This window comes from Hippocampus bargibanti, linkage group LG01, assembly GCF_051943395.1.
Source record: "Hippocampus bargibanti isolate YZ-2025 linkage group LG01, ASM5194339v1, whole genome shotgun sequence".
Taxonomy (NCBI): Eukaryota; Metazoa; Chordata; class Actinopteri; order Syngnathiformes; family Syngnathidae; genus Hippocampus; species Hippocampus bargibanti.
In genome coordinates this window covers 9386675-9413862 of record NC_142734.1, presented here as the reverse complement: position 1 = coordinate 9413862, position 27188 = coordinate 9386675, and the positions used below count along the sequence as shown (strand labels likewise).

The 27188-nt window shown below is 40.6% G+C and overlaps 1 protein-coding gene across 2 annotated transcripts in view; it reads left to right on the top strand.

The window, feature by feature from the left end:
* Positions 1 to 27188, top strand: part of LOC148903009 (cadherin-4-like) — a 234644-nt gene that overhangs the window by 141418 nt on the left and 66038 nt on the right. For both annotated transcript variants that reach the window (XM_088994762.1, XM_088994753.1), the window contains 2 exons: positions 15898 to 16124; positions 24177 to 24374. In XM_088994762.1, the coding sequence (XP_088850888.1) occupies positions 15898 to 16124; positions 24177 to 24374 (425 nt within the window). The remainder of the gene's footprint in view (positions 1 to 15897; positions 16125 to 24176; positions 24375 to 27188) is intronic.

Below are 27188 nucleotides of genomic sequence, written 5' to 3'. Positions count from 1 at the left end.
CAAATGCCTAAACTGCGCTCACCTCTTCTACACCCCTTTTAACATGGTATTAACTATGTTCTTGCTTCTTCCACTTCCAATTATACGTTTACGCTGATGCTGCAGATGGTGTGGTCTAATTGTGCTGTTTTTCAGGCTGCCTCCTTCTATGCCATCTTTCAGGCTGAACAGATGATCACAGCCTCTGGTTTCTCTCCCATACTCCCAAAAAGCTCTTGAGGATGTTCTCATTAACAGGATTTGTCAGAGCAACCTGCTAGCTCTGCTAATTTATTTCCTTTGTACAAAGCAGACTGCAGAAAGCACAGCCATCTAATTCATCCTGGTGCACAGGTGCATTTTGCTGTGTCTCCCTCTTCCTCAAACACCCTTCCAGTCACACTTGGCCTTGACTCGTCCCAGCTAAACACCACGTGTGGCAGCCTCTCAAAGAGTCCCCAGGGCTTTTCTCCTAGATTGCACAGCAATTAGTGGCGATGAAGGTTAGCGCCACATGGCTGACAAATGATATGTATTGTTGACAAAGCAGCCATCTTGGCCCACGTGCACACGGAGATTCGCCATGGCATTTCACTTCTGTTTGTGTTTGCACACAAAGAAAGCACTTTCTCAGCAAGCCTCCTGCCTCCCGCTTCTGAAATTCAGGGACGTTTGCTTTGGTATAGGTCTCAAAGGGTGTTGAGTTGTTCCTGCCATATCAGCATCCACCTTATCAGCTTCAAAAGCATTACTGCGTTGCACAATTTACAACCGCTGGAGAAAGATTGCTCGTAAAATGTACACTGTATACTGCAAAGCTCTTGACTGATGAATTTGCATTGCCTTTTTATTATCAGAAAGCTTTGAATCACATTTTGGCTTGCCACTAACGCACTGCAAACAAATTGCATGCACATACACTAAATGACATATTTGTGCCCTCGGGAAAATGATAGTAATCATCTCTGACTAATGATTCTCCTTTCGTTTGCATGATGAGACTGTTTTCTGGTTGAAGCACACCTACGCAGTTGTGCTTGTCCCATTACCTGGAGGCACATATGCTCAGTTGAACTTCAATCACTGAAGCTGTACACTTGAAAATCATTTTACATCTTCTAGGACTTAAAGTGGCAACCTACCAAACGACCGGATTTGTACAAAAATATACAATGACCTTTTACCGGACTAGGAAAGGGATTTGAATGTTGTCCTTTGATCTTGTAGTCTCATAAAATACAGTCATGGGGGACTGACTTATCATCGTGGTTGTGACTGCCATTCACAAAAAATTGAACAACATATACAAACACAAACAAAACACACAAACAAAAAAAATAAATATAGAGTAAAGTCTCGTTATATCGATATCGGATATATCGATAGTCCCGGTTATATCGATACTATTTCTATGCACGCACGGAGAAAATTACATGCAAACAGGGTCGGATATATCGATAGTCCCGATTATATCGATATTTTTTCGGACTCCCTTGAGTATCGATATAACGAGACTTTACTGTATATAACACTTTCAGCCACAACGTTATCACCAAAAACCTGGACAATACCACATATATATATATATATGTGTGTGTGTGTGTGTGTGTGTGTGCGTGTGTGTGCGTGTGTGTGTGTATGTGTGTGTGTGTGTGTGTGTGTGTGTGTGTGTGTGTGTGTGTGTGTGTGTGCGCGTGCGTGTGTGCGTGTGTGCGTGTGTGTGTGTGTGTGTGTGTGTGTACACTATATATACACAGTATATATATGTGTGTGTGTATGAGACAGCATCTGCCATTGGAAAAAAAGTGTATTTGAAGCCAAATGCCTAAACTGCGCTCACCTCTTCTACACCCCTTTTAACATGGTATTAACTATGTTCTTGCTTCTTCCACTTCCAATTATACGTTTACGCTGATGCTGCAGATGGTGTGGTCTAATTGTGCTGTTTTTCAGGCTGCCTCCTTCTATGCCATCTTTCAGGCTGAACAGATGATCACAGCCTCTGGTTTCTCTCCCATACTCCCAAAAAGCTCTTGAGGATGTTCTCATTAACAGGATTTGTCAGAGCAACCTGCTAGCTCTGCTAATTTATTTCCTTTGTACAAAGCAGACTGCAGAAAGCACAGCCATCTAATTCATCCTGGTGCACAGGTGCATTTTGCTGTGTCTCCCTCTTCCTCAAACACCCTTCCAGTCACACTTGGCCTTGACTCGTCCCAGCTAAACACCACGTGTGGCAGCCTCTCAAAGAGTCCCCAGGGCTTTTCTCCTAGATTGCACAGCAATTAGTGGCGATGAAGGTTAGCGCCACATGGCTGACAAATGATATGTATTGTTGACAAAGCAGCCATCTTGGCCCACGTGCACACGGAGATTCGCCATGGCATTTCACTTCTGTTTGTGTTTGCACACAAAGAAAGCACTTTCTCAGCAAGCCTCCTGCCTCCCGCTTCTGAAATTCAGGGACGTTTGCTTTGGTATAGGTCTCAAAGGGTGTTGAGTTGTTCCTGCCATATCAGCATCCACCTTATCAGCTTCAAAAGCATTACTGCGTTGCACAATTTACAACCGCTGGAGAAAGATTGCTCGTAAAATGTACACTGTATACTGCAAAGCTCTTGACTGATGAATTTGCATTGCCTTTTTATTATCAGAAAGCTTTGAATCACATTTTGGCTTGCCACTAACGCACTGCAAACAAATTGCATGCACATACACTAAATGACATATTTGTGCCCTCGGGAAAATGATAGTAATCATCTCTGACTAATGATTCTCCTTTCGTTTGCATGATGAGACTGTTTTCTGGTTGAAGCACACCTACGCAGTTGTGCTTGTCCCATTACCTGGAGGCACATATGCTCAGTTGAACTTCAATCACTGAAGCTGTACACTTGAAAATCATTTTACATCTTCTAGGACTTAAAGTGGCAACCTACCAAACGACCGGATTTGTACAAAAATATACAATGACCTTTTACCGGACTAGGAAAGGGATTTGAATGTTGTCCTTTGATCTTGTAGTCTCATAAAATACAGTCATGGGGGACTGACTTATCATCGTGGTTGTGACTGCCATTCACAAAAAATTGAACAACCTCAAATATTAGTTGACCAGGGCACGCATATTGTCATTTAGATCTATGAAAAGTTTTACGTATTGACAACGATGAGAATATGCTGTTGTCATATTGGTTGTGTGCGTCTAAATTTCAAGGGCGAGTTTGAATGCAAAGTGGGGACTAGCTGCTTTTAACTGTTTTTCTGTTCAATCCAACAGTACAGATATATCAAAGTAGCGGCACCTACCTGCACCTGATTTCACACTAATCTCTTCAAAAGCAGATTGTATGTACCAGCATCTACAATGTGCACTTTCATCAAACGTAAAGCGTAATTGGCACAGCCATCCGCATATCTTCAAAGGATACTGCTTGGCCATCTTACAACAATACTGGCACCCTTACATAAAAAAAAAAACTGCAATAAAATAACTCAAAATAAAGTAAATTGTGATAATTATAGGTTGATTGTTCCGTGGTAATTATTGTTTAAGTGACCTACATATAAATAATGGCACGGTCGCCTGAATATTTTAAAACCATTTGATGCCATCACACCTACATCAAATGATTTCTATAACACTCAAAGATAGAGACTTGGTTAAGCTGTGTCAGGTTTGAAAGGTGCCTTCTTCAGACTACACATTTTAGCTGCCCCCAAACAGTTTCAGTTGGATTTAGATCAAAGACCGCTGTACATTTTTGATCTCAACCATTCTTATCAACTTAATTCTCAACTCAACTGTAATGATAGAGCACTTTAAAACAACCATCACTGTATACACAGTGCTGTACATGGAGTAATTGTATAATATCAGATATAATTATCATTTCTAAATTAATAATGTAATATTATAAATAAAATAATAATTAATCACAAAGACAATAGAAAGCACAAAACAGTAAAACTATGATCCAGCCAAATCCCATCATCCCTCAGATTTGACAGGTCAATTTTCATTTAAGGGAGAGGAGATATGATTTCGAAAACATCAATGATATATCATTGATAAAAATATGGCCTGTTTCCTCCATGAAGATTTTATAATGACATGTGTTTTTCCACAATTTAACAGTTCGAGGGTTTCTCTAGTTTATTCCTTGACCTCTACAATAGGAAAAACATGACCTTTTCAAAAGTTTTGATCGAGAGATGTTGATTAGATTGCAGAAACACAGACTGTGTTTCCTCTAGCAGTTGGGAAAAGCAATTTGATGCTATTTGCTTCCTTGGCCAAGCTTGAGAGCAATGTTGTGAAAATGTTTCTTTTCGTTTACACCAACCATATTTTGTGCTTACAGGCAAACATGGGAGGGGGTACAAAAACTGCAAGCCTTTTTGTTTATATTGCCTTTACAAAGCATTTTTGTTTGTTTTTCACTACATACATACATTTCAGTACATATGTACTATCTATCACTATTTCTTCTATTTCCTAAAGTAATAACAGCCTCGGTATAGAGCAATGCGGTGGTAACAGAGGGAGCACTGTGAGCCGTCTGAAGTGGCTGATTTTAAAGAGCCAAAATATTTCATGTTTAGTCTGTGGTTTTTTTCCCCCAACCTTGAGACCACGCTGGAGGGTTGTCCAAATAAAGTTAGTGGAATTAGAATGCATGAAAGCGAAGCCCAAATTTTCAGAGCTTAACTTAGTGCAAACTGCTGACAGCAACAGTCTCATTTGAAGTGAACTGTCGTCCTGCATCATTTTAAAACAGCCATCACCTCTCTCTTGAGTTTATTTGCTCGTGTCAACAATTAACTTACCAATGGACAACGATCCATCTCTCACACGCACACATACACACACACACACACACACACACACACACACACACACACACACACACACACCACACGCACGCACGCACACACACACACACACACACCACACACACCACACACACACACACACACACACACACACACACACACACACACACACACAACACACACACACACACACACACACGCACACACACACACACACACACACACACACTGCAGATTGACATCCCAGGGGTAATACTAGTGGGCCTCAATCGCTTCAGCCTGTTATTGCTTCAGCCCCACTGGAGGCGTGATTCGGGATACACGGAAGTAAAAACACAACGACTGTAGTCGTTTGCCGGGAGGAATGTTCTGGCCGACGACACAACTTGTCCGGAGACGTCGGTTGTCCTTTAAGGCCGTTTGGTCAGACTGTATCAAATATTTGGCTGTAGGGTTTTTGACATTATTGTATCAACGCAAAGCCAGTCATGGTGGCAAATTCAGGACACTGCTGTGTTCATATTATTACCACTGAGATTGGAGGCAATTGGTCTGGTGCTCAATTGACACACACACAAACATACACTGTTATAGGTCTCAAAGGGTGTTGAGTTGTTCCTGCCATATCAGCATCCACCTTATCAGCTTCAAAAGCATTACTGCGTTGCACAATTTACAACCGCTGGAGAAAGATTGCTCGTAAAATGTACACTGTATACTGCAAAGCTCTTGACTGATGAATTTGCATTGCCTTTTTATTATCAGAAAGCTTTGAATCACATTTTGGCTTGCCACTAACGCACTGCAAACAAATTGCATGCACATACACTAAATGACATATTTGTGCCCTCGGGAAAATGATAGTAATCATCTCTGACTAATGATTCTCCTTTCGTTTGCATGATGAGACTGTTTTCTGGTTGAAGCACACCTACGCAGTTGTGCTTGTCCCATTACCTGGAGGCACATATGCTCAGTTGAACTTCAATCACTGAAGCTGTACACTTGAAAATCATTTTACATCTTCTAGGACTTAAAGTGGCAACCTACCAAACGACCGGATTTGTACAAAAATATACAATGACCTTTTACCGGACTAGGAAAGGGATTTGAATGTTGTCCTTTGATCTTGTAGTCTCATAAAATACAGTCATGGGGGACTGACTTATCATCGTGGTTGTGACTGCCATTCACAAAAAATTGAACAACCTCAAATATTAGTTGACCAGGGCACGCATATTGTCATTTAGATCTATGAAAAGTTTTACGTATTGACAACGATGAGAATATGCTGTTGTCATATTGGTTGTGTGCGTCTAAATTTCAAGGGCGAGTTTGAATGCAAAGTGGGGACTAGCTGCTTTTAACTGTTTTTCTGTTCAATCCAACAGTACAGATATATCAAAGTAGCGGCACCTACCTGCACCTGATTTCACACTAATCTCTTCAAAAGCAGATTGTATGTACCAGCATCTACAATGTGCACTTTCATCAAACGTAAAGCGTAATTGGCACAGCCATCCGCATATCTTCAAAGGATACTGCTTGGCCATCTTACAACAATACTGGCACCCTTACATAAAAAAAAAAACTGCAATAAAATAACTCAAAATAAAGTAAATTGTGATAATTATAGGTTGATTGTTCCGTGGTAATTATTGTTTAAGTGACCTACATATAAATAATGGCACGGTCGCCTGAATATTTTAAAACCATTTGATGCCATCACACCTACATCAAATGATTTCTATAACACTCAAAGATAGAGACTTGGTTAAGCTGTGTCAGGTTTGAAAGGTGCCTTCTTCAGACTACACATTTTAGCTGCCCCCAAACAGTTTCAGTTGGATTTAGATCAAAGACCGCTGTACATTTTTGATCTCAACCATTCTTATCAACTTAATTCTCAACTCAACTGTAATGATAGAGCACTTTAAAACAACCATCACTGTATACACAGTGCTGTACATGGAGTAATTGTATAATATCAGATATAATTATCATTTCTAAATTAATAATGTAATATTATAAATAAAATAATAATTAATCACAAAGACAATAGAAAGCACAAAACAGTAAAACTATGATCCAGCCAAATCCCATCATCCCTCAGATTTGACAGGTCAATTTTCATTTAAGGGAGAGGAGATATGATTTCGAAAACATCAATGATATATCATTGATAAAAATATGGCCTGTTTCCTCCATGAAGATTTTATAATGACATGTGTTTTTCCACAATTTAACAGTTCGAGGGTTTCTCTAGTTTATTCCTTGACCTCTACAATAGGAAAAACATGACCTTTTCAAAAGTTTTGATCGAGAGATGTTGATTAGATTGCAGAAACACAGACTGTGTTTCCTCTAGCAGTTGGGAAAAGCAATTTGATGCTATTTGCTTCCTTGGCCAAGCTTGAGAGCAATGTTGTGAAAATGTTTCTTTTCGTTTACACCAACCATATTTTGTGCTTACAGGCAAACATGGGAGGGGGTACAAAAACTGCAAGCCTTTTTGTTTATATTGCCTTTACAAAGCATTTTTGTTTGTTTTTCACTACATACATACATTTCAGTACATATGTACTATCTATCACTATTTCTTCTATTTCCTAAAGTAATAACAGCCTCGGTATAGAGCAATGCGGTGGTAACAGAGGGAGCACTGTGAGCCGTCTGAAGTGGCTGATTTTAAAGAGCCAAAATATTTCATGTTTAGTCTGTGGTTTTTTTCCCCCAACCTTGAGACCACGCTGGAGGGTTGTCCAAATAAAGTTAGTGGAATTAGAATGCATGAAAGCGAAGCCCAAATTTTCAGAGCTTAACTTAGTGCAAACTGCTGACAGCAACAGTCTCATTTGAAGTGAACTGTCGTCCTGCATCATTTTAAAACAGCCATCACCTCTCTCTTGAGTTTATTTGCTCGTGTCAACAATTAACTTACCAATGGACAACGATCCATCTCTCACACGCACACACACACACACACACACACACACACACACACACACACGCACACGCACGCACACACACACACACACACACACACGCACACACACACACACACACACACACACACACACACACACACACACACACACACACACACACACACACACACACGCACACACACACACACACACACACACTGCAGATTGACATCCCAGGGGTAATACTAGTGGGCCTCAATCGCTTCAGCCTGTTATTGCTTCAGCCCCACTGGAGGCGTGATTCGGGATACACGGAAGTAAAAACACAACGACTGTAGTCGTTTGCCGGGAGGAATGTTCTGGCCGACGACACAACTTGTCCGGAGACGTCGGTTGTCCTTTAAGGCCGTTTGGTCAGACTGTATCAAATATTTGGCTGTAGGGTTTTTGACATTATTGTATCAACGCAAAGCCAGTCATGGTGGCAAATTCAGGACACTGCTGTGTTCATATTATTACCACTGAGATTGGAGGCAATTGGTCTGGTGCTCAATTGACACACACACAAACATACACTGTTTTCTTTTTGCCTCTGTAAGTTGAACGAAAAGGCTAAGAGGATTGCGGCATTATAAGCATGGGCTTCCCTAAATAAACACTGTCTGATTGTATGCAGTATGCATCTGTCGACATTGCAGAAACATGTGCTGTCAAGACACGTTTGCAGATAAAAACGTGATATTTTTAATGTTTTTTTTTTCATCTTGCAGTTTTTTTTTTGTTTGCATTTCTCTTGTCAACAACAGCTTTTGTCTTCAGGAAAGTGACTCTAATTGCCAAATCCTATTCTTATTTATTTATCGCCTTTATAATCACCATTAAAGGAAAACCGATACCATTTTTTTATTTCATAACTGACAGAAAGATTTTTGATAGCATCTAAAATACCCAAAACACACAGGCTGATATTTTTAGTCAAATGCAAAACACCAATAAAAATGACTTAAAGTGTCCCAAAACGACTTCAAAATCACCTCAGAAAGTTTCAGTTTCAGAAGGTCCCGCCCCCTTGTTCGTGACGTCACGCCAAGACGTCTTGCCTTGGATGGATGCTTTCTTGTTTCTCATCCAGGTATGAATATGACTCAAATAGTTCTGAAAAGGAAAGCATAAATGTTTGCAATCGATCCAAGAAGTACTTGCATATGTAGCGTCCCAGAAAATGCACAAGATGGCGCCCAAGCACAGTTGGAAATGGGCTGATTTGTCTGCTGGGAATTTGTGTCAACTAGAATTAAATAGTAGTCTTGGTGCAACACACAACGATTCACCATCGTGTTATTTGTGTGTTTTCCTTCTAATTTCGCCATCAACACAGATCAACACGTTTTCAGACTAAACAAAGTACCCAAAATGCATTGTGAGTCGCTTTCTCTGTCAGCGGCGTTCCAGACGTGACGTCACGGTCGGTATCATCACCAACTCAAAAATAAGACTGCTTGAATATTCAGTGCGAGTCTTAAAATGTAAAATATAGCTATATGCGGTGGAATCTTTGTAAAATACGCTCAGTAGAAGTCATTTGAAGTGATTTTACAAATTATGGACACAACATGTACGCAGGCGTTGGTTGTCTTTTAAACCAGACTTTTATTCCAAAACTCCTTGACTCAAAAGACAAGACAAAGATTCATAATGAAGCAATTGTGAGTCTTCGGTTTGGCGTTGAGGGAGGAAAGACACATTGGAATGTGCAGCACGGCAGTAATTTATCTGCTCACAACTTTTGGAGTTTTCTGGGTGTTACATGATGTATGCGTTATAGCAGCCATAGGCATGCTCTATAGTTGGGGTCAGTTCAAGTAAGAAGGCCCATACATCAACTCCCCATTGGATTGGACATCCTGATTTTTGTGTGTGACTTATTGGTTTGGTGAAGTATTCCACGTCCAAGCTAAACACGCTTCCTTTCACTTTCCGTGCCAGAGATAAAACTGATAATTGGTCGTAAATGGACCTCATATGTTTCCATCAATTTCATAAATGTCTCTAATTGTTTAATGAAAACAATATGCAAGCTGGTTATGTGATGTAATATGTAGCATTCCATGGTCGTATGTGTAGCCTCTCAACGAGGGCAACGCTGCTGAATGTAGAGCATCTACAGACTCTGATTACACTATACGCTCCCTGTGATACGTAGCTCTAACATCTGTGTAAGCTCTCAGTCGTACAGGAGTGGTCCATCGATGAGAAGGTTTCTTCAGCCGACATCTATACAAATTTGAAGGTTTTGGACGTTTTCGCCTTCTATCCAGTCAGTCTTTAGTTCGCTGACGAAGCCTCTTGGATAGGAGGCGAAACGTCCGAAACCTTCAAATGTGTACAGATGACGGCTGAAGAAACCTTCTCATCGTAGCTCTACAAGTAGCAATGCTTATGTTTTGTATTTGTCTCTACATCCCATCCTCTCTTCCATTTCTGTACACACCACACTCTCCCACGATGCCTCCCTGTTACCTGTTTGCTCTCTCTTGTTTCTCATCTCATTCTCACGATACCCATCTGCCTGGATTCACTCAGGAAGCTGCCCAATTAACCTGCTTGAACGGCCATCGAGCGGCCAAAACCAGTCCAGTGTGCCAGACTTTCTATGAATCGGACGTTGTTACAAGAAAGCTCTTAAAAAATTAAGGGCATTCATCTTCATTGGTGTGACCGTGGTCATAGTGTTCAAGTTGAATATCCTTTGTGTGTGATATTTCTGCACAAACATGTATTAACAAGTACAACATGTTAATTTTGCTTTCAGTCAGTTTTTCAACCTGCCCATGAGCTTTATCACTTCTTTCATGTTCAATTCATTTCACAGCCTACCTGATTGCCACCTGTCACACATCTCCCATCGGTGTTCCTTCTCACGAGCATATGCCTTTTACTTTGCTTTCAACTCTTGAATATTATTTGGTGCTTGGTTCCTATATTAAAAAGGTAACTTTTGTGAGAAAATGGAGAGGAATGATTGGAAAGTGACTCTAATTGCCAAATCCTATTCTTATTTATTTATCGCCTTTATAATCACCATTAAAGGAAAACCGATACCATTTTTTTATTTCATAACTGACAGAAAGATTTTTGATAGCATCTAAAATACCCAAAACACACAGGCTGATATTTTTAGTCAAATGCAAAACACCAATAAAAATGACTTAAAGTGTCCCAAAACGACTTCAAAATCACCTCAGAAAGTTTCAGTTTCAGAAGGTCCCGCCCCCTTGTTCGTGACGTCACGCCAAGACGTCTTGCCTTGGATGGATGCTTTCTTGTTTCTCATCCAGGTATGAATATGACTCAAATAGTTCTGAAAAGGAAAGCATAAATGTTTGCAATCGATCCAAGAAGTACTTGCATATGTAGCGTCCCAGAAAATGCACAAGATGGCGCCCAAGCACAGTTGGAAATGGGCTGATTTGTCTGCTGGGAATTTGTGTCAACTAGAATTAAATAGTAGTCTTGGTGCAACACACAACGATTCACCATCGTGTTATTTGTGTGTTTTCCTTCTAATTTCGCCATCAACACAGATCAACACGTTTTCAGACTAAACAAAGTACCCAAAATGCATTGTGAGTCGCTTTCTCTGTCAGCGGCGTTCCAGACGTGACGTCACGGTCGGTATCATCACCAACTCAAAAATAAGACTGCTTGAATATTCAGTGCGAGTCTTAAAATGTAAAATATAGCTATATGCGGTGGAATCTTTGTAAAATACGCTCAGTAGAAGTCATTTGAAGTGATTTTACAAATTATGGACACAACATGTACGCAGGCGTTGGTTGTCTTTTAAACCAGACTTTTATTCCAAAACTCCTTGACTCAAAAGACAAGACAAAGATTCATAATGAAGCAATTGTGAGTCTTCGGTTTGGCGTTGAGGGAGGAAAGACACATTGGAATGTGCAGCACGGCAGTAATTTATCTGCTCACAACTTTTGGAGTTTTCTGGGTGTTACATGATGTATGCGTTATAGCAGCCATAGGCATGCTCTATAGTTGGGGTCAGTTCAAGTAAGAAGGCCCATACATCAACTCCCCATTGGATTGGACATCCTGATTTTTGTGTGTGACTTATTGGTTTGGTGAAGTATTCCACGTCCAAGCTAAACACGCTTCCTTTCACTTTCCGTGCCAGAGATAAAACTGATAATTGGTCGTAAATGGACCTCATATGTTTCCATCAATTTCATAAATGTCTCTAATTGTTTAATGAAAACAATATGCAAGCTGGTTATGTGATGTAATATGTAGCATTCCATGGTCGTATGTGTAGCCTCTCAACGAGGGCAACGCTGCTGAATGTAGAGCATCTACAGAACTCTGATTACACTATACGCTCCCTGTGATACGTAGCTCTAACATCTGTGTAAGCTCTCAGTCGTACAGGAGTGGTCCATCGATGAGAAGGTTTCTTCAGCCGACATCTATACAAATTTGAAGGTTTTGGACGTTTTCGCCTTCTATCCAGTCAGTCTTTAGTTCGCTGACGAAGCCTCTTGGATAGGAGGCGAAACGTCCGAAACCTTCAAATGTGTACAGATGACGGCTGAAGAAACCTTCTCATCGTAGCTCTAACAAGTAGCAATGCTTATGTTTTGTATTTGTCTCTACATCCCATCCTCTCTTTCCATTTCTGTACACACCATCACTCTCCCACGATGCCTCCCTGTTACCTGTTTGCTCTCTCTTGGTTTCTCATCTCATTCTCACGATACCCATCTGCCTGGATTCACTCAGGAAGCTGGCCCAATTAACCTGCTTGAACGGCCATCTGAGCGGCCAAAACCAGTCCAGTGTGCCAGACTTTCTATGAATCGGAACGTTGTTACAAGAAAGCTCTTAAAAAATTAAGGGCATTCATCTTCATTGGTGTGACCGTGGTCATAGTGTTCAAGTTGAATATCCTTTGTGTGTGATATTTCTGCACAAACATGTAATTAACAAGTACAAACATGTTAATTTTGCTTTCAGTCAGTTTTTCAACCTGCCCATGAGCTTTATCACTTCTTTCATGTTCAATTCATTTCACAGCCTACCTGATTGCCACCTGTCACACATCTCCCATCGGTGTTCCTTCTCACGAGCATATGCCTTTTACTTTGCTTTCAACTCTTGAATATTATTTGGTGCTTGGTTTCCTATATTAAAAAGGTAACTTTTGTGAGAAAATGGAGAGGAATGATTGAATGCATCTTTGGGTTGGACACAGTCCAAGTGCATTGAAAAGTGGTTTTGTAGAGTGAAGTCAATTTGATTTTGTTAAATGGTTGCATAAAATAACATTATCTGGATCTTGATATCCTTTTAAAGCAGACGAACTGCTGATGACAGTTTGCACAAAGTAAAATGATTTTGAACCAGATATTTTCCAAGGTAGATGTATGGTCTAATGTTTCTGGATTATATTTAATACAACTTTAGACGAAAACAAAAGCAAATTCGGCCTGCCATTTTGCGTGTTTGAGTGCGTGTGCATGTGTGTGTATACAGAGATATTTGACATCTTCAAATATCACAAATGCATATTTTTATTTGTCCAAATGTGCCTTGCATATAAGTTTCTCATCTTGTGCAATGTTGCCTTGTGGAAACTTCAGTATGTATAGAAAAATGACTCTGGTGTTTAATTCATAATGAATATACACAAGAGTAATTTGATTTTCCTAACAAACTTGGTCAAACAAAGTTGTGGAAACCTATGAAATTAAAATGTTGCAAGCATTTCAAGTTGAGCCTCAATCTATTTAATGTTGCAGTTTAGCTTTCTTTTGTGAAACTAAACATTCTGTTTGATTAAAACATCACGTTTCCTTCCTGTGGTGCTTTGAGCTGGTATTTTCAGTATTTTAGGGATGTGACTGGCTGACTGCCTTAACAAAGAGGCACCAGATCAATGCACAACGTGGGCACTTTGCCTTCGATGTTCTTTGGATGTTGTTTAGGTGCAGCACAGTGCCAGTGGGCCTCTTTCCTCTGTTGTCTTATTCATATAAGGACTCTTTTAGCATCATCGACCTGTGGAGATACTGGAGGTCTTCTTGTATTGACGCAGGAAATCCTAGCATTCTTTATTTCTTTAATTGTTGCAAAACTGGTTCCTGTTGCTGGTTTTCTGCTTTTTGTGGCTGGTCAGGTACATGAAGTTTATATTGTCTTTGTTAAAACTTGCACTTTGATTGTGTGTTCTTTGTAATCAACACATCGGTAATGATTGTTTGTACTATGGGAGGATACAATGTTATTGCTCACTATTCAAAATGAATTTGTAATATGAATTTGCATGACATGACTTGATTTTGGTTGGAAGCAGAATTTTGACACGAAAACAAAGTCATATTCATCCACCATCTCCTTTCAAGTTAAGCAACTATTACAGTACTTGCATGCTTTTGCTTAGGTACCCAGAGCAGTACATTAGTACGAAGGGCGAATCACAGAGAGCGGCAATAACACAAGTGCCTATCAGTCAACGTTCCGTCCGAGTAAATTCACATCACACGTTGATGAAAAGGACACAATGAGATACAGATACAAATTGGACAAATTGGATATTATGAATCTATCAAGCAGTACACTGAAAAAGCCACACACACCAAACGGTGGGGTGTCCATCCATGGTGGAAGGATATGAGTCAAATTGTAGTTAAAAAAAAGCAAAGGTATGTCGGCTCTGCGTGACTCTGTACAGGAATTATGGTGGAGGGTCACGCCTTTGGGGGTAACGGGTTTGTTTTCTGCCTATCTTCACATGGTATCGGTAGAATTCAGCTTGAACTGGTCACCAGCCAAAGACAGGGCCCATAGAGACAAGTAACCACTCACACTCATTCACTTCTAATGACAGAGTACCCAAAAAAAACACACGATAATAGGTGGAACATACATTTTTCCTCTTGTCATCGTCATACTTGTCTAACGTGTCTTGCCTCCTCCTGTTTAATTCAAGACGCAGACCTTCTTACTAAGTGGACAGGATGTTAACTCTCTCTGGACTTTTGCCTGCCTGGTCTGAGAGAAAATGATAGCGGCACAAGAGACACACAGTCATGTTGAGGGCGCAACAAAGCCAAAAGTCGGACGGATTTAGCAAGGGTAGCTTTGTTTCTGCTGTCTGACGAACGTGAGAAGACTGTTGTATGTAAAAAGACAAGTGACAGCTTTGGCTTAGGGTTTCATGCAATGTGTCTAGACATTTAAATCCCCAACAGAGAATAGGGTGCCTTGAGGCAGGATAAGGCGCAAAGATCGGATGGCATTGTGAGCACATGTTTCTGACGCATCCGTGCTTAAACTGTCCTGATTTCGTTGCAGATTGCACAGTTAGGATATTGGAATGAAAGGCGGTTGTGGTATGCATTGACCGCAGTTTAACATACAATATATAAATCCTATTAAAGCTAAGAAGGAGTGGGTGGATGATTCTTTTTTCCTTTTGTATTTCAAGCGCATTTGCTGCATCTGAGCATTGTTTTGAATCAACAGTGTGCACAGAGAGCAAGAATGCTTTGATGCGTCAGGCAACATTAATTCATTCTCTTTATTTTTATTCCCAGGGACCTTTTAGTTTGGAATTCCTGCCTAAATGATTCAATATCTGAATATTTTAAAACCATACTTTCAATGTTTCAATATGTAGGAAAACATGCTACCCACGTGGTAAATGTATATTTATTTCTTCAGTAGGGAAGGCCCTGTACAGTATATCCATGTTAGGTAAGGCACAAATATTGGTACCATGAAATACAGTGTATTTTTGGGTTGCCCATAGCAGACATGTTTTTACAATGCTAACTCTTGTTTGGAGGAGAATGTGCATTGGCACTGAAATAATTCTACATGGTCTTATTTCTGTGAAAGCTTGACCTAAATAATCAGTGATGGATTTTAGCCACCGCGATTGGCTTGCAATCGGTTCAGGTGTCCCCTGCTTATTGCCCGAAGACAGCCACGACCCTTGTGAGCACAAAGCAGATCGCTTTGAGACAAATCTGACAATGCGATAACATCAGGCCAAGATATGTGGCTGCATTCATGTCATTTTTCACCAGCTGATTAAATAAAGCATACATATCCTTCATGTTTCACCTCTCTTCTACAGTAAACTTTGATGACTGCATGGGGAACAAAGCGGTGGTTTTCAAGAGCAGCAATCCCAACTTCAGTGTGCGCACAGATGGGTCCATCTTTGCTCGGAGAGAGGGAGCTTCCTTGCCTGAGCCAATCCAGTTTAAACTAACAGCAAGTGGTCCACATTCTCACCTCTGGAAGACTGTGATCCAGCTGGCACTCATAGACCGCCCTGCCCGACAACAAAATGAGCATGAGGTAAGTTAAAATAACACATGCACAGCTCAGTAAATAATCAACCGTTGAGTCGTCTTCATATTAGATTCCTACGAGCAGTGACGTTAAAAGCCATAAATCAGGTCAAAACTCCTTAGGGCTTCAGCAAGTCACAGAGACTCGAAATAAATAAGTAGAGTAGCACTTGGTAAAAGTAATAGAATGGTGCTGCCACAAGGGGAGAGAATGATTGCCCTTAGCCATAAGCTGTTATTGGAAATCCTCTGATCCCTTGGATACCCCACAAGCACCTGACAGGTTCTCTTCTAATCAACTGTTTTCGGAGGACAGGCAAAGAGCGTCACCAAGCTTCAAGTGCCCCCAAAGCAGCAGCTCCCCATTGCAACTAAGGGGCTGGTATAATGAAATCTGTTTACTGCTTAATTTGTTAACTGGTTGCTTTTGTTGCATAAGTGAGAGGCAGACGCAATGGCTCTAACTGTCGGATTTCTCTAAACATATATCCTGTGTTGTGGCATCAATTTAGGATTGCTTTTAAATTACCCACTGGTACTAAGAACAAACCGTAATTATAGTCATTCACAATTTTATGAACAGACATTTTTCATTCATTCAAAACTATATAAAAGAACACAGTGAATTAATAAAAATGTACTTCTACGTCGTTCTGGAGATACTGCAACACATGTGGGAAGGCCCTTCTTGTCAAAAATAGCTTAGGATTCAGCAGTCATGGTTGCCCGTCAGGTTCATGTATAGTTTACGTTTTTTCAATTTGTTACAATTACTTTCTGTTTACTGCGTCTACAATGGGTGGCGAGGGGGCAGTAATGCTCTGGCTTGTTTTGTGGGATTTTCCCAAAGTCATTAACTTTGAATTAGGGATTTGACAGGTCATTCTACATTATCAAAAGTGGTAAAATTTCTTTTTCTGGCCCTAAAAAGGAGAAAATAGGTCAATTCCTTTTCCAACAGACACAAAATGAAGCATGCCGGGCTAACAGCCAATTAGTGAAAGTGAACATTCCTTCCGAGTCAACTAATGTAACATTCCTGAGGAGAATGTTAAGTGAGCGAGTGAGTCGTGGATCACACACGATTCACTTCAAAACCAACACGCACACAATATGCAGCATGCTATGTTGTGGAAAGCAGCAGAAAAATATATGTATGTTATGCTCTGTTGAATAACTTCCAGATGTCGAGGGCCTGGGTGATATCAGAGCGTGCAGAATTTTGGGGAAGTAGTGGTGAGGAGAGCTGGGCCCCACGCCAGGTGGCTAAGGTTGAAGGTACAATTGCTGCAGGGCCTGCAACCATGCCACACTCTGTAGCTTTTGTTCGATTTAGCAAACAAGTGTGAGATATTCTTTTAAGGGCGGGCCTGGAGGTGCGTAATGATTTCAAATTGTTCGCCAATTCTCAGTTACATGCCACATATTCTTTTTTTTTTGCTTTGAGTTGGTTGTGCTTGTAATTGGTTTTCCCCGCAAGCTCACCTGTTGACGATTACATTTGAATCAGATGAAATTCACTCTGCACCAAGCCCCTGTATTCATGAACATATTTCGCTCAGAGAAATATTATATATTTATTTAAAATATATATATATATATATATATACAGTAAAGTCTCGTTATATCGATAATCAAGGGAGTCCGAAAAAAATATCGATATAACCGGGACTATCGATATATCCGATCCTGCGCCGAACTGCATTAAACAAAAGCCGCCAAAAGAGGGCAGCCAAGCGCCATATAAGAAACGGAGCTGGCCATTAGCTCCCTTTTTTTTGGGTGAGATGTTCCCCCAATGTTGCCTCAAAATGGCACATATAATTCTTTAATGATTGTAAACATGTATGCTTTAATCTTCAGAACTACAGTGTATTTGAAACATATTCATAACTGGATGTGTAACAAGAAAGCATATTATCCGAATCTGAAGCCATTGTTTGGATTCACAAGCAATGCAAGACGTCTTGGCGTGAAGTCATTTTTATTTGCATTTGAATAAAAAGTGACATCGGCTCTCCTTTAATACACAGTATGGAATGTTAATAATTTTCAAAATCATCGCGCTTCAGCAGACAAAACAAGAAACATTGTTGCAAAAAACGATTGCATTCATATACAGTACAGTGGGCATGTACATAACACAACAGGGAAACTGCAACGCTTACATCTTACTGTATTATGTATACAATTTAAAAAAGTCAATCTTCTTCTGCTTCCCATTTTTACCTTTTAACACAAACACTTCAATCTCGTCTGCTACACACGAGCTAGCGTCTGAAAATGAAAATGGCTCTGCTACACGGGTGCTGGGCGCGTAACCAAGTCACCTGACCAAGTCGACCAATGGCGCGACTGATGGCGTGACACGTAACCAAGACACGTGACCAAGTTGACCAATGGCGCGACCGATGGCGTGTCACGTGACAAAGTCACACGGCCAAGTCGACCAATAGCGCGACCGATGGCGGCTCATGTGACCAAGTCGACCAATGGCGCGACCGATGGCGGCTCACGTAACAAGACACGTGACCAAGTTGACCAATGGCGCGACGGATATATCGATATAAACAACAAAAATGGCCGGCGGGGGATGAAAAGGAGCACCGTAATAACCGGATTACCGTAATAACCGGGTATATATATATATATATATATATATATATATATATATATATATATCACATCTGCAAATTATTGGAAATCTGCCTTAATACTACGTATTTTCAATTTCGGGAGAAATTTTATAAACAAATTCATGGTTGTGCTATGGGCTCACCAGTTTCACCCATAGTGGCTAATCTGTACATGGAAGAGATGGAGAAACAGGCCCTCACATCCTTCCCGGGGACAAAACCTAGACACTGGTTTAGATATGTGGACGATACTTTTGTAATAATTAAAAAACAAGAAATTCAATCCTTCACAGATCACCTCAACTCTGTAGACATCAACATTAAATTTACTCGTTTAATACTATCGATTGACGTATTCCAAACTACTTGAGAAACTGTAGTATTCCACAACCAATTTGCACTTTTGATCAGTGGAGGTCCAATTCAATTGTCATCGATTCAATTCGATCACACTCCATAATCAGAAGTTTGCATGTGAAGAACTGACACATTCGCCTCTATCACGTATATCAAAAATGTGAGGCTGCCACTTCAGAACTGACAAGACATTTTGCTCGATGCTTATGCAGGCATGTGTTTCTTTAATCAGTGGGCGTATGTATGACAAACAAGATTTGATCAATATTGTACCGTAATGGACAATTAGACCTCACAAGCCTTATGCCATTGGTGTCAAACTCGGGTCATGCAGGGCCGCCATCCTGCATGTTTTCCAAGTCACCCTGTTGCAACACACCTGACTTAAATGATCAGGTCACACAGATTAAACCAGGTGTTTACCTGGTTTAATGGTGGCAATACAAATCTGTTTATCTCGAGTTTCTTTATCCACTCTTTTTCTCAGTATCTCTCTCATGAGCTTTCTCATATCACTTTGCCTATGTAAAAAGAAGGAATGGAGAGCAGTACTTATTTAAGTAAAGAAATAATGACTGATAAATGTATCTCCATATCTAAATTCCTCAAAAATATTGTTTCTGTGCATGTATATTCTTTACCTTTTCTGACAACACTGGTGAAAAATGAGTGAAGCTACATGCCCGGCAAACGTTGATTCCCCTGAAGAAAAGAGAATGCATTTTGTTTGGCTTGCGTCGGTCAGGTTGTGGTCCGCTGGCAAAGCCTGAAAGTAAACAATTGAGTGCATGCTTCAGCACACTTGCCAAACACTAGACAAGATGTTTATAATCTTCATGTGTGTATTTGGTTGACAAGCTTCTATTTTTTTTAAACAGTGTTGCAGTGATGTTGCAAGGTTATATTTTTGCCATCACTGAAAGGAAATTAAATTGATGTACGTACTTGTTTGAAAGGGACTCCTGGAAAATGGCTCTTTAAATGTCTAGCTTATATAGTGTATAGTGTATAGTGCCACTTAGCAGTTTTTTTGACAACGATACTAGTGCAGCGTGTTCTACCGGAAACAAATTCCTTGTGTGTCCTACATACTTGGCAATAAAGATGATTCTGATTCTGATTCTGATTATGGAGAATTTGTCCTTGCATATAGTGAGAAATTAAGAAACTCACTAAATATTTTGTTTGCCGTCTCTATCCATAAATGTGTTTGTGAGTGAGCCATTCTGTGTTTTGACGGCTCCAAGTTTCTGCCATGTAGCGTCTAAGAAATCTAAAATGAAAAGCAATTATAGTCCTGATATATTGCTGACTTTCATCTATTCCGGGTGGCTCTAGAATGTATGCCTCATAATAAACAGAGACTTGTTGTAGTATGAAATTAAAATTCAATGTGTTTAAATTGAAATTGACATAGCAGCCTGACCCCCCACCATCCCTGCCTCTTTTTTGTAATCAAGATTTTGCCAGCCCTTGCCTTCCTCTGTGCATGTTCTCGCCGATCCCTATGTGGGTTATGTCCGGGTTCTCCGGTTTCCTCCCACATTCCAAAACAGACATGTCAGGCTGATGAAACACTCAAAATGTCCAAGCATGTGATTGTGAGTGTGGATGAATGTTCGTCTCTGTGTGCACTGCTTGAAAACAGATTTCAGAGGCTCCAGCATGTCCTGCGAACCTCGTGAGGATAAGCAGATCAGCAAATGGATTGATGGACGAATTTTTCCTGTAAATATTATTGGAATCATTGAATGCCCACTTAGCTTTTCAACACGTCTCTCAAAGGGAAAGATCACATGCTCCCGAAAGTAAACATCACCTCCATCCAAGGCACACCACACCTTAACCCCCACCCCCACCGCCCGGACTAATACAGACCATATGCTTGCTTGAAGCATTTAAAGCCATCCTAAAAGCTTTTCCCTACAATGTCTTTCAAATGAAGTACATCTGAAAAGTGCTCTTTCTGCTGTCAAATACAAGACAAAGCTCTGAGGGACCTTGACCAAGCAAGGGAAAAAATACAGAGGCAAGGAGAAAGCACTTTGTGTATGCTCCATTTGCTTAATTGCTTTTTTTCCACTTTCAAACATTACCGCTTCCAAAGGGAATCTCAAGACAACATATTGCATGTGAGTAATCCAAAGCAAAGAAGGAGAAACATTAAACCACTTCTTTTTTTCTATATAAATGGATGGTTTTGATTATTTTTTCTTTCAAATTCACAACAAGAGATTATCCTGCTATTCTGACAGAAACACAGACACACTCATACACTATACATTGTGTACTTCCCTGGTCCTGCTGAATACAATATATAGTAATGGAAATGCATTCTGCTCGTGATCATCTCGGAAGACATCATAGTGTGTGTTTTGAACTGAGGTTGTTACATTCTATAAGTTCATCACCAGATGGCAAGTGCGTATTCACACCATGCAATGCTTAGAATCAGCCCCCCCCCCCCCACCCACAAAAAAAAATATGGGGCTGATGATCTGTAGCTGTCGATGTAAAACATGTTTACGATATGACAGAAGACTGGTGTCTGGTCATAAAAATTGAAAAAGAGACACTGTTCAAAATAATAATATAAAATGAGAGGCGAGCCTTTCCTGTTAAAATATGCTGCTGCACTTGATCTGAAGTCAGCAAATAAAAGTCAATTCAAGGCCAAATGCATCTTAAATGAATCGTTCCTCTTCTCTAACATGTCATAATGTCAGTGGGGCAAATGTCTGAGGCAAAAAGACTGACTGGTTCCCTCCTGGCACAGCTCGACGAGTTTTTTTTTTTTTTTTTTACACATCATTGCACTACCATCCATACATAGAGCAGTGCTACAGGAATCCTGTTTTTGAAACAAGCTGTCAGGGAGAAAAACAATATTGCTGCAAAAGAAGGGTAAGGGAGAGTGTGTAAGCTCGGGGTAGCTCAGGGGTGAGTGATTAAGAGAGAGCACAAGTGATGCACTGAATAATGACGCCGGTGTCAGTGTTCTTGACATGTTTGTTTTGCCTTGCCGATATCCCTGAGATATGTTGATAAAATAGTTGCACAACACATGCCTGGCATTCGTAATCTGATACAATTTTGTATCCCCCCCCCCACCCCATCCCCTTTCAAATTGCTGCTGTGGACTGCAAATTTCCCCATTATGGGACGAATAAAGGTTTTCTGATTCTGATTCTGATCATCTTCAACCATGTAGCCCGTGAACAGGTGTTGCATCATTCAGGACGTAAACCAATAACCTAATACAAAGTGACAATATGCTTGAGCATATCGTCACAGAATCCCCGAGCCTGGAGGTTAACAATCAAAGCTCTCCAAGCATATTATCAATAACTGACATTTGTTTTCTTCCTAAGTGCGGCCTGGTAGTCGAGTGGTTAGCACACCAGCTTCACAGTGCAGAGGTCGCCGGTTCGCATCCCGGTTCGGCCTTCCTGTGTGGAGTTTGCATGTTCTGCCCGGCCCCGCGTGGGTTTTCTCTGGGTCCTCCGGTTTCCTCCCACACTCAAAAAACATGCAGGGCAGGCAGATTGACAACTCCAAATTGTCCCTAGGTGTGAGTGTGAGAGTGACTGTTGTACGTCTTTGTGTGCCCTGCGATTAACTGGCAACCAATTCAGGCCTCGTGCCCGAAGACAGCTGAGATAGGCTCCAGCACCCCCCGCGACCCTAATGAGGAATAAGCGGTACGGAAAATGGATGGATGGATGTTTTCTACCCACCACTAAGCATAACGGGCAGACATCATAGTTCCCGTCATGTTTTTATTTATTTTTTGCTTTATGGTGCCCATGTCATCCATGAAGTCACAGCCTGATGAAAGAGGCTGTAAAACCCTCTCTCTCTCTCTCTCTCTCTCTCTCTCTCCTCTCTCTCTCTCTCTCTCTCTCTCTCTCTCTCTCACTCTCTCTCTCTCTCTCTCTCTCTCTCTCTCTCTCTCTCTCTCTCTCTCTCTCTCTCTCTCTCTCTCTCTCTCTCTCTCTTGCGCTCTCGCTCTCTCCCCCTCTCTCTCTTCCTAAACATTTTTTCCCAAAGTGAATGGCAATATTTAAAGTTTAAACTGTCACATTTATAGTCTGGGCGTCTGCATATAAAGGGGGTTTGGGGGACACCTGTTCACCGAAAGCCTGTATCCAGCTTGATTTAGGTGCCTTCATCTCATGATCCGGATGAAATATGAGGCACTTTCAAATGAATTAGGACACATCTTCTTCAGGTCTCTATGCTGTCATATTATTTATTTAGTTTTTTTTTTTGTTCTTTTGACTTCAAGACGGCGCCACGAGAGTGGCTGCCTTTCCAGCAGCTCATGTATTTTGTTTTTCTACTTTCATTCCTTTCATCACTTTGCTGCTGTGAAAAGTAAATTTCTCCACTGTGAGACTAATAAAGGCATATCCAATCCAATCCAATCTATAAAACACTGAGTGTCGCTTCATTTTTGTCTTCATATTTCTAGGTTTCCAACATTGGATTGGATTGGATTGGATTGGATTTGCCTTTATTAGTCTCACAGTGGAGAAATTTACATTTCACAGCAGCAAAGTGATGAAAGGAATGAAAGTTAATTAAAGTGGAAGTGAATTAGTGCTAACGTAAGAGGTGTACTGGTGGTCCAGAAGTATAATAGGATGTACTGTCATGCACTGAAGACACCATTGTGCTTCTTTGGTTCCATCACGACATAACTTTGTCAAGTTATTATTTTGACAGATGTACTTTTTGCACTTCCCCAAGAGCTAGTGTTGTCACTTTTGGGAACAGAACTACTTTGTAACATTGGGAAGAGGGCGGGCATTTGAAAAAAAAAGCAGCATATTGCTTTCTTTCGAAGGACTAATGCACTCTATTTGGAGAATAAGGTTAAAAGAAATACACAGCAAAGGCAATGAGGAAAAAATAAACTCACTTTGATCCACTTCACTAACTGAACAACTAAGAGTTCACTGATATTCAAAGTTCCTTCAGGAATGAAAGGGACTTTTTCCAAAATTAACATTATGTTATTGTGATTGTATCATAAATACTGACATTTTTGGTTTTGTTAAAAGGTCACAACCAAAGAGGGCGCGGTTGACGAAAGGAAAGAGACGAAGGAAGAATTCCAAGCCCCACACCCTGTCATCATGTTCTCCGGGGTCGGCCGGAACAACTCCACGGGTCTCCGAAGGCAAAAGCGAGACTGGGTGATTCCACCAATCAATGTTGCTGAAAATTCTCGAGGACCGTTCCCTCAGATGCTCGTCAGTGTAAGTGTGATTCATCATGAAATGACAATGCATGGTCGATCTTTAGACCCCTTTACTGATTCGGGTGTAGAGTATACACAACGTGTGCAAGACCAGGAATGGTGAAAAGGGGTTGTTCAATGCTCTGATGAGAGAAGTTCATCCAGACATCGAGCAGACTTCAAAGTAGCATCAAATACTACCAGTGACGGATTCTGTGTTTGCAAGCTTTCATGGTTTTCTTCATCCGGCCTTTTCAGAATGCTTTACAGAGTGTTCTTTTTAGCCCATGACTTCAACATGATATACTCAGCAATTAAACCCAATCAACATTCATTACAATAATTATTCTCAATATCTCAGCGCTAGCACTTTTTGAGGTGATATATCAGAAATGTTCACAATTTGTAAAGCAATTCAGAGGCCTGAGCCGGCGAGCAAATGAACAAAAGTAAAAATACAATAGATAGATATGCTACGTGGTTCGAGTTTCAGATACAGATGTTCAAGATGTGACTCTTTCATAGCAATCTCCATGCTTGTGGTGGAATTCTTTCAAAAAATGTCATTTTGAGAGAGAGCTGTTTCATCCCTATCTCCCTCTTTGCCTTTTCTTGGAATAGTTTGTGAAATATTTTGTCATTATCTGTTCCCTCAGTCTGCACAACAAATCCTCCCACTTCATCTCTTTTGTCTCTTAATACAGTTATGCATGATGTTTTTTAAAAGGAGTTTTATCTAGTCACTAGGGAACAGCAGCAGGAATTTTTTGTTCTTATCCCTCCCTGTAGATTGAGAAAAAAAATCACAAAAGACAACAATCAAGGAATGCGTGTGTTAAACTTTCTTTTTTTAGTATAAGCATCTACCCCATTACTCAGTGGTGTATGAAAATGCAAAGTGCATCAGTGTTATGAGACTAGCTACAAAAAAATGGGAAAGCACAGCTTTCATTTGAGCATTGTCCAGTCTGTGGTTTAAATAGGTCCATTGGGGCCTGGTGGCTTGGTGAGAAGAACATCAAAGTAATGCATTTTGTTTCCTCTGTTGAGCATGGATCTTTCATGATAACTGCAGGGCAGCCATATTGCCCGACTGAAAGCGAGAGGTCCCAAAAAGGAGACAACTCTGGGAAGTGGATGATATTGGGATCATTTTACTTCACTTTACTTTTCATTTATTTGCACCGCTTTGGTCCTCCTGTTGAGAATTGAGGCCGATGTTGATCTGGTTTTCCTGTGAAACTACCAAGAAGTCTGTACTAAGACGACACTCACTTGTATTTATGATGCAAATGACTAGAAGACCTAGTTGTGCATCTTTTTACGTCTCTTCTCCACTGCCAACCTGGAGCGCCGCCATCCCTCAGTGTTGCCTTCCCTAATGGCCTGTGAAGTCACTCTCCTCCCTAATGGGCCATTCTGTCATCCAGCGCGGCACTGAGTGACATGCAGACAGTCTCCCTCCCGCCGTTTCTCGTCTTCTTCAAACCTCGGCCAAGTTGCCATTAGCTGGGCGGGTATGGTTTCAGGAGCTCACCAATATTTCAGCTATAGCAGCACTTTGGTCAGGCCAGGTGTCAGGACCCCACTGACTGGTCTGTAAACTCTCGTGCCTAACGTGGCTCCAGGGCATGATTGATTTCACGTGTAGTGTTGAAATTCTTGAAAATGAGCTGAGATTGTGTCAAATCTCAGTAAGAGGTTATTATTCCCACCACCACCCCACCCCAACCACCATTCATAGCACAGCTATAATTGTTGCCCTGGCTTGTCAGAATTTTCCAAATTATATCTTGCTGAAATCAGCAGGATTGTTTCTGCTGCAATGCGTTTGCCGTGTTTTGACCTCTTAACTTCAAATTCTCAACTATGTAAATCAGGCAGACTTCCCTTCAAAAGCATAGGGCCATTATGGCTAATTCCTTTATATATCATAAAACATGCCATCACGTTTTGAGCTTCAGTTTCCATTTATATGCTATCTGTCTCTCACATACGTTTTTAATCCAAAGCCTTATATGTTTCCGTTTTCATAATATAGCTTGTTTATAACCCTAAATCACGCATTTTAAGATTTGCCGTTTGCATGGGAGGAATACATTGGATAGTCATTAAAGGTGTAGGCAATATCAAAAAAAAATATTATCGATGCTTGAAAAACAAGGAAATAAAAAGGAGCGTCAGCGCAGTGCGCCGATGCGTATGTGGAACTGTTGCGGCTTGGAATTGAAGCAGATTTATGTGGAACAGGAGATGTGAGACAATCTCTTTTCGTCAATGTATGCTACAGCTGCGTGTTTGCTTTCAACATTTAGCTTGTAGTCGACGTGCACATTCCACCATGATGTCCCTGATCCACTGGTGGAAAGACGCTTTGATCCTCTCCTCTTTCATCTAGAACTGCTTCATGTCATCACAAAGAGGGTACAGCAAGTCCTGAAGAATGAATGTCTCTCTGTGTCTTTGTTTTGTCATATTGCTGTCATATTGCGTCTATGCTGTCATATTATTTGCTATTTAGTTTTTTTTTTGTTCTTTTGACTTCAAGACGGCGCCACGAGAGTGGCTGCCTTTCCAGCAGCTCATGTATTTTGTTTTTCTACTTTCATTCCTTTCATCACTTTGCTGCTGTGAAATGTAAATTTCTCCACTGTGAGACTAATAAAGGCAAATCCAATCCAATCCAATCCAATTCCTTTCATGACTTTGCTGCTGTGAAATGTAAATTTCTCCACTGTGAGACTAATAAAGGCAAATCCAATCCAATCCAATCCAATAAAGCTGGGAATAAATGTTTACATCAATCTGCACAAGAATAGGTCACAATACAATT